Genomic DNA, 8,974 nt, shown 5'->3' on the forward strand with positions numbered 1-8,974 from the left:
GGGTCCCTGCGCGGGTCACAGGCACTTGGCTGCTGATGGAGAGCAGGGAGGAGGTGACCTGAGATGGAGCGAGTGCCCAGCGGTGTCCCCATGACCATCCTCGTCCTCGCAGCACTAGCATCTCCCCAGGGGTGCGAGGCTCCTGCCTGGCCGTGCAGGGGTCCAACCTCGCTGCTGCGATGGAGCTGTGCGATGGTGCAGGGGTTGGGAACAACATCCCCAGCATCCCCAGTGTCCCCAGTGTCCCCAGCCCTGGCATCTGCAGCTCCAGGGAGGACCAAGGCGGAGAGCACACGAGGGGTTGGGGCTGCTCTGACCCCACAACTCACTCCCCTCCCTTGTCTCCATTTTCCAGGATTTTCATCCCCAAGAAGCACCGGCAGCGGTTTGACGAGGTGGTGTCGCAGAGCCTGATCAGCAAGCTGTGCCGCTCCAAGAGCCAGCAGCACAGCAACCGCCTGCGGCGCAGCCGGAGCGAGGACCACCAGGAGCGGCTACTGGTCTCCACCCGCGCCAGCTCCGTGCCCCGCTGCCACGAGGAGACCAGCAAGAGCCTGCGGAAAACCACCTCGCTCATCACCAGCAATGTGGCCTCGGGGGCTGCCCGCAGGTAACACCTCTCCTGGGGGTCCCCGAGTTCAAGGTGGTGGCATCAGATTTAGTGGGGATGGTGGCACGGGGAAGGGATGCCAGGGAAGGGGGAGCAGACAGCAGGGAAGGGGGTGTCTGCGGTGTGCAGAGTGGGTGAAATCTTCCTGGAATGAGGATAAGCAAAAACCTCTCCCTCCCGAACACTGGGCATGTTTGCACCCCTTGTCCCAGCTCCAGGCCACCACCACATCTGTCCCCTGGCTGTTGCAGGGCTGGTTGGGATGAGCCATGCGTGGAGCTGAGACAGAACTCGCAGGTTTCGAGGGGATGACAACTCCTGTGCTGGGTGGGCTGCAGGGTGCCTGGCCATGCCAGCAGGATGCAGGGTACCTGGCCGTGCTGGTGGGATGCTGAGCACCCAGCCGTGCTGGCGGGATGCAGGGTGCTCGGCTGTACAGGTGGGATGCAGGGTGCTCAGCCGTGTCGGTGGGATGTAGGACACCCCAGGCTGCTCCATCCTGCCTTGTGCCGGTGGGATGCAGGGTGCTCAGCTGTGCCGGTGGGATGCAGGGTGCTCAGCCGTGCCGGTGGGATGGAGGGTGCTCAGCTGTGCCGGTGGGATGCAGGGTGCTCAGCCGTGCCGGTGGGATGGAGGCCACCCCAGGCTCTCCCATGCTGCCCTGCCTCAGCGGGTGTCTTGGTGTCCCACAGCCATGGGAGGAAGGATGGACAATCCTTGGTGCACGGGGGATTAACCCATTTCCCGCTGCCCATATGGCAGCCCCGGAGGGCTGAGGGGCTGGCAGCAGCTCCGTCTCCGTTCCCAGCCCCCTCTCAAGGACAAGGGAGCAGGATCTGCTCTACCAGCACAGGGAATCCTCCCAGGAGGGACTGTGCTGCCACAAGCATGACCCGAGCGATTCCCCTGCCTGCAGCTGGTACCTCTGGGGTGTTCAGCTGCAGCACACCTTCCTGCCAGGGTAATTTTTGGTGTGACTTATTCAAAATTCAGTCCCAGCACAGTCTCCATCCCTGCCAGCACAGGATCGGTCCCTACAGCAGCCTTTCTGCTTGTAAATGATCTCGCTGATGTTGCCTTCCCCCAGCTCCCTGCAGGGAACATCCCCCAGCTCCAATCAGCCTCCCAGCAGGGAGCTTTCCGAACGCTGCTTCCAAAATTTCCCAGCAGAATTTAATTCCTCTCTCATCAGCCTGTGAGATCTTTGCCCTCTAAGCCACGGTCTCTCTTATTCTCTGTAATTTATAAGCTATATCCTGTGTTCCACTTTAAAACCACCTTGGATTTGAGGGGCTGGGCGCTGGATTTATGAATTCAGTGTGTGGGCAGGGCACAGCCGGGGGGTCCTGCTTGAAAAAGACTTTGGTATCCAAAGGGACCCTGCGAGGACACCAAGCATCAAGGAACTGGGTGCTCAGGAGATACCCTCGGGCTAAGGGGACTTTGGATGGGGCTGGGAAAGGAAACAAGAACCATATATTGTTTGGGTGCCAATTCCACATTTGTTTCTTCTCACCCACAGAACTGTGCGAGTCTATAAAGGCAACAGAAGCTTTGGCTTCACGCTGCGCGGCCATGCCCCGGTGTGGATCGAGTCTGTTCTGCCAGGTAAGGAAACCTCCAGCCAGAAAATTCAAAGGCACTTATTTATCTCTGGTCTCATCTCGGAACTTTAAGTGCCCACTGTGTGCTAGAAAATGGCACAAGGGACTTTTCCAAGGCTCAGTGATGGAGTCGCCCGGGTTCACTAATCAGTGTCGGTACAGCTCAGGCTGGCTTTACACGCTCCTTGTTTGGCAAGCTGGAAAATGCCCGTGGCCAGTGAATAGCCCAAAATCCCCCCCAACATTTCCAGTGAGAGTTGGGCAGTGGCATCGCTGTGCCCGGTGAACAGCCCCCGCCACCCAGATAACCCAGCCGCAGGGATGCCCTGCCCCGGGCACCCAGCTGGGACCCCGTCCCTGTACCTGGGGGCCACCAGCTGAAGCCCCTCTCGTTCCCAGGGAGCCCGGCTGAGAAGGCTGCTCTCAAAGCCGGAGACCGGATCCTGTTCCTCAACGGTCTGGACATGAGGTGAGCAGCTCTTAAAAGGGGTGCTGGGGAGGGGGAGGTGGCAAGCACCCCTGTGTTCATTTGTTCGCTCTCGTGCAACAGAAACAAGAGCTGTTTACCGAGGTGCACGGGGGGTTGCCCCGCACAGACCTCTCATGGTCTTTCACAGACACTGGCTCTAAGGGCAGTTATTTCAGCTCCACCCCTGCTCCTCCTTTGATTTCTCCCTGCAGATGGCTGTGTGCCATGCAGACATGCTGGAGCTGGGGTCCTGGCTGCACCTCCCGATTCAAGCCCCTGCGAGTTCAGGGGTACGAGTTACACACCTGGAGCTCTGCTGTTGAAAGGCACAGAGCACGAGCCAGACCACAAATCTCTCCCAGAATGCGATCAGAAGTTTAAAACCACGCAGGCAGTCGCATTTCCACCCAGAAGTTAGTTCTGCTCCATATCCCCCGTGCACATCAAAAGCCCAGAGCTGAGCGTGCACCCGCCAGGCAGCAGCAGCCCATGCTCCTCGGGTTGGTCTTTCTGCACAAAAAGCGAGAGCAAAGGGTTAGAAGGGGCTACACGATGAGAAAAAGTGATGAATATTTAAAGGTTAAACATCTGATGCTGCTTCTGTCAGTGCTCGGGGTCTCACGTTTCAGCTGATCCAGCAAACTGCTGGCTGATGCAGCATCGCCAGAGAACAGGGAGCGAGCTGCAGACCCTCCTCTGAGCTCCGCTTTGGCAGGAGTTGTCCCAGGCAGGCGTTGTCCCAGGCAGGCATTGTCCCAGGCAGGCGTTGTCCCAGGGCAGCCTGTGCCCTTCTCCAAGGACACTCCAAGATTTTTTTTTCTTTGCCTACAAAATCACATTTTACATCCACCTTGCATTTTCTTTTCATGCAGAATGAGGACAGGCAAGGAGAGACCCACAGCCCTGGATCATTTAAATGGAAAGTTCACCTTCTGGGTCTGAGCGCAGCTTACAGTGCGGCTTCATTTGCCGTAACGGCTCCGCGGGGTGCTCGCAGCTGTGCCCGCAGCTATTCCTGGCTGCGGACGCAGCCCAGAGCCCGCTCCCGGGGCCACTCACGCTTTCCCTTGGGGGGGCTCTTTTCCGAGCAGCACAGCTAAAACCGAGCCCAGACTGAGAGCCCAGGGGAATCGCCGTGGGGCCCAACCCTGCCTGGCTCCGAGCAGCCGGACGAGGTGTTTTGCAGGATAAACGGGGGCAGCAGCAAACCCCCGTTTCAGCGCCGCTCGCTGCCCGCAGTGCTGAGCCCGGCTCTCCTGTCCCCGCAGGAACTGCTCCCATGACAAGGTGGTGTCGATGCTGCAGGGCAGCGGGGCCATGCCCACCTTGGTGGTGGAAGAGGGGATCGTCAACTTCGCCAGCGGTAAGGGTGTGGGGAGGAGCGGTGGTCCGGAGCGGCAGAAACCCCACGGCAGCTCCCGAATTCCCCGCACGGGAGGGAATTGCCCCAAACCTCCCGCAGGCTCAGCAGGTTTAACGCGCTTTCTGGGATCAGGCTTGATCTCAGGCTTGGCTGCTCTCCAGAGGGGCTCATCCTACTGTGTGATTGTCCTTGACAGCCCTTGCCAACGTCTTTCCGTGCAGTCTGTGCCGTCTATTGACCGACGTAACCCAACCCTGCGCAGCCCCGGCCGCTGTGCAGGTCCCAGGGCTGGGCTGGGCTGTTCACAAGAACTGCGGCTGCTGTGAATAATTTAGCTGGCGGCTGGAGAGCGAGGCAGCGGGAGATGAGGGTGTCAGGGGCGATGCAGGGGGCTGTCAGCACTATTCCAGCCCAGGGACAGGACCGCAGCCCAGGGCAGAGCGCGGCCACTGCTGTGATCCCGAAGCTGTGCGAAGGCAGGAGGGTCGGGGCATTATTGGGGTGCTGCTCTGCAATGCACAGACCCAGGAACTAGGGACCAGCTCTTCCCTCCAGAGCAGCAGGGACTCTCCCGAGTGTCACATTAGGAGCCCTGTGGTACCAGCTCGATTGCATGTGCTCTAGAAACAAAACTGAGCACCTCACGCTTCACAATACAGCCAGTGGCACTCGGACTGCTTTACTGCCCCCCAAAAGAAATCAAGAAAAAAATGGGATTTTTGCTCCCGTGACCTTGGCTGTACTCCTACATGGATCAGTGCATCCCGCAGCCTCGGTCGGGTTCCCTCTCCCAGCTGTGCACAGTGCACTGTGCAGCTGAGCACGGCAAAGCAAACGGCGTTCCCTGCTGCCGTTTATCACATGGAAACCTTGACTGATGCTTTGGAAGTCAATGATTACCATAAAGTGCTGCGAAACTGGAGAAAGCCGGAGAAGGGATGCCCTCTGCACGTGGTCACAGAAAGTTCAGAAGCCCCATGGTTGAAGAGATCAACCCCAGAAGCCCAGCCCGAACCCCCCTGTGCATCTCCAGCGGGTCCATGGACCTCCTGGAACAGCCACAGGCTCCAGCACAGCTGGCCCAGGGCACAGGAGGAAGGCAAGGGCTGCCACAGATCCAGAGGAGCCGAGTCATCATGCTGCCACAACCATTTCCAGCGACTAAATCTGTTTTTTTGGGGGGTAACAGCATCTGTGCCAGCCCATCAGGATCTGTATTTCCACGGAGCACCCGCTGTGTGTGGGCACAGATGTCCCCAGCTGTCCCCAGCACCAACCCCTGGTTTCGGGACCAGCCTTTTAACCCCTGGTTAAGACCCTTTGTCTGTTGAATTCTCTTTTTCTCTCTCCACCCGCGCCTTGCAGACTCTGACTCTGCCGACTCCCCAGGCAGCTCCTCTGCCCTCACCTCCCTGCAGTGGGTCGCGGAGATTCTCCCCTCTAGCATCAAGATCCAAGGAAGGACCTTCACCCAGCAGCTGGAGCACCTGCTCACCCCCCCCGAGCGCTACACCATCTGCAAAGCGCTGGAAGGCTTCTTCCAACATCGGTAACTCGTTGGCAGCCCCCTTCCTCCAGCGCTGGTCCCTGGCCCGGCAGCGATGCCCGTGTCCCCGTCGGTCTCCGGGCGGGATGCAGATCTCGCTGCAGGGCTGCCAGCACCCAGCTCTGCTGCGGTCACATTCTCCCATGTCCCCAGCTGGGTATTTCCCTGCATGTGTCCCACCCCTCACCGGGTGTCCTGCCCGAGCACAGGGCTGACCCTTTAGCTTTTGAGGTTACTTCAGTCACCCCTGAATCCCCCAGAAAGTGACCTCGGTCCCCCAGAGCACAGGCTCTCTTGCTGCCTGGCTGTCCCCGAAGGCTGCAGATCCCCTTCCATCTCTTTCAGTCAATCTCCCCATGTTCCATCCTTATCTCCTCACTCTTCTCAGCATCCTGGCGGCAGCACAGAAGGGCTGTGGCTGGCAGAGCCCTCGTCCTGCAGCGGAGCACATCCTCCCTGCCCCGTTGCAAGGGTCCAAACCCATCCTGCAGTGGGCTGCAGGCTTTCAGCAGTGACCTTGTGTTCTGCCCTTGAGCTTTAACCCTTCTGCACCATGGTGATAAATCCACCCCGCCGGGCGCTGGGAGATGCTCGCCCCCTCTTCCTGCAGCCGCTGAGCCGACGGAGCCAGGCTGCCCGGCTGCTCCTCGGGAGCTCAGGTCCCACTCGGGGTGAGGATGCACCAGCCAGGGCCAGGCAGGCTCCTGCTGCCCTGGTAAAGAGATCAGAGGATCCGAATCCTCCCTTTGCCAAGGCAATGCAATATTTAGGTTACTGATGATGAGAGAGATCAGAAACTACTGAGCACAAAGCCACGGCACTGCCCTGTGCCCCATGGCTGGGGCTGCAGAGGAGCAAAGCCCCAGCAGCCCCCCACAATTCAACTCTTCTGAATGGGAAACAGGCTTCTGACAGCCAAGGGCTGCACCCAGCGCCACAGAAAAGGCAAATCAGCCCAAAATTAGGGACAGACTGAGCAGGTGACTCCTGGCAGGCTCCCGATGGCTCCTCCTGCTCCTCGTCCCTGCTGTCCCCAGGGCACTTCACTAACAAACCCCCCGCAGCATCTGAGCCTCTGCACCCCTTGGCTTTCCCCTGCCCCTCGGAAGGCAGGGATGGTCCATTCCATTAACCTTGGGACAGGAGATTTGTTCCTACACGTGCCATCTCCTTCCAGCTCTTTATAGGAAGCTCTCACTACTCTGCATTAAGGATGCAGCAGTTGCAACGAGCTTTAACCCATCACCTCTGCCTCAGTTTCCCAGCAGGAAGCACCCCGACCTTAGCTCCCTGACCCAGGACAGCCCTCCCCCAGGCTGCTCTATCCTCGCTGAATCGGTTGCTCAGCCCTGCTGCTCCCAACAGCCCCTTCCCCACCTCGACAAACCGCAGAGCCACCCCGAGACCGAGCCCTCAGCCAGCCGAGGCTGCCAGCACCTTCCTCCCTGAGCACCCTTACCTGCTGCCGGCCAAAATCCAGCTCTCAGGGCTCCTCTCCAGTGCTCCCCCCCAGCCCCCCCCAGCTGACTCACGAACCAGGTTTCATACCTGGCTGCCCAGTGCTGCCCCGTTAGCACCAGCTGCACAACTCCACCTCCCCAGGGGCTGGGTCCTGTGCCCGCAGCCTGGGACCTCCGCTGACGGCTTGGAGGGGGGCCCGGCAGCCCAGACCCAGCTGGGAAGCACCGGAGCCGTGGCAGCGGTGCGGTGGGGCTGTGCAGCAGGGATGCCCTCACTGCCAGCCCTCTCTCTGTCCCATTTTGCAGGAACATTGACACTCTCATTGTGGATGTGTACCCGGTGCTGGACACACCAGCCAAGCAAGTCATTTGGCAGTTTATCTACCAGCTGCTGACGTACGAAGAGCAGGAGCACTGCCAGCAAAAGATTGCCAGGTTTCTTGGTTACAAGTCCTTGGCAGGTGAGAGGAAAGCCCCTGCGCTCCAGCACGGACACGCCGTGTCCCACTGGGTCCCCTGGGACCTCGGTCCATCGTGCTGGGAGCAGACTGGGGTGGCCAGGTAACCTCTTGCTACTGAAGAGACTGGTCTGTAACTGTCAGGAGGGAGGTTACCTCTTCTGCACCGTTGAGCCGTGTGGTTTTGGAAGGAAACTCTGCGTTGAGAGGAAGGATGGCACTGGCTCGGCAGCAGAGGCTGTCTCCAGCAGTGAAGGGTTTTGGAAGACGCTTGGGTCGTTAGAGGTTAAGAGGTTCCGAAAGGAAATGTCTGGTGTAGGGGCAGCGTTCAGATCAGAGAGGCAAAATAAGCGACGGTGGCGGTGTCCCTTGGGATGTCTCCAGCAGCCTGACACACGGTGGGACCCGTGGTTAGCGGTGGGGGGACTGCAGCTCTCCCAGGGCCAGCCCGGAGCACGGGTACCCCAAAGGGACCTGGAAGGCAGGCGGCAGTTCTCCTCCTCCTCGGGCCCCTCTGCCCATCACCTGGGGCTGCAGCAATACAAAAACCCACCGGGGTTTGCTGGGGGTTCTGGGCTTTGCCATCAGAGAGCAGGAAAGCACAGGGCAGATTTGGAGTGAAATGTCTCATTCTTTGGATTTGAGCTTCTTAAATGCTTTTGAATTCTGTTCTGAGCCATTTACATTGTGCTGATGTGTTTATTCTAGACCCAAGGTAGGTAAAAAGAGGTGTTGCTTGGAGAGAGGCTCTGGGAGGCACACAGTTATCTCAGCACAGCCTTTCCCCTCGCAGGGAGAAACAAGTCCTGGTGCAAACACTCGCTGCTGTGCACGGAAAGCTGTTGGGTATTTGCTCACCGACTTTGCACTCGCAGCCACCGCCTGGCGTGTTGTGTGTTCCCAAGACCTTAGTCCCTAAAATTAATTTATAAACTTCAGAAGATGTCAAGGGGAAGGTGATACATTTGCAGCTTGCAGTTGCATTTCAGGAATACAGGACAGGTATCCCTGCTGTAAATCCCCCAGGACCAGGTGGTTCCACACTTGTTCCCAGTTCACAGGCTGGTCCCTGGCTCCTTTCAGCCTCTCTGACCGTGGGAAGTTCTGGTTACTCCGGTGCATCATTCCATGTGTGTACATGCGTGGAAGCCAGAGATCGCTGAATTTGGGTTAGTCCTTCATCTGGGCTTCTTCCAAACTCGGTGGTGATCTCTGATGTTTGTGTGTGTCTGGGTGTCCGAGCATCGGTCTGTTGGGTACCACGGAGGCTGATGCTCCGGTGTCTCCATCCTGCCGTAAGCCTGAGCCTAAGCCTGAGCCTCCAAGCTAATGGACCAACCCATTAGACAACGTGCTTCTTCCAGGCTGGAGTTTCACATCTACCATAAGCTGGTGGATGCCCATCCCACTGGAAAAAGCCATTGCATGTCTCATCTTTGGGCACCCACCCCCTGCCCCGTGCTG

At 58.8% G+C, this 8,974-nt stretch overlaps 1 protein-coding gene across 1 annotated transcript; it reads left to right on the forward strand.

Moving 5' to 3' along the window:
• Nucleotides 1-355: 355 nt before the first annotated feature.
• On the forward strand, nucleotides 356-7,513 carry GRID2IP (glutamate receptor, ionotropic, delta 2 (Grid2) interacting protein; the record flags this gene model as incomplete). Its single annotated transcript, XM_010076511.1, has 6 exons — nucleotides 356-610; nucleotides 2,133-2,218; nucleotides 2,614-2,683; nucleotides 3,952-4,046; nucleotides 5,412-5,595; nucleotides 7,359-7,513. Coding segments are annotated over 6 exons (845 nt in total), but the record flags the coding sequence as incomplete, so codon positions are not given.
• Nucleotides 7,514-8,974: the final 1,461 nt, after the last annotated feature.

Source organism: Pterocles gutturalis, unplaced genomic scaffold (assembly GCF_000699245.1).
Source record: "Pterocles gutturalis isolate BGI_N339 unplaced genomic scaffold, ASM69924v1 scaffold36278, whole genome shotgun sequence".
NCBI lineage: Eukaryota > Metazoa > Chordata > Aves > Pterocliformes > Pteroclidae > Pterocles > Pterocles gutturalis.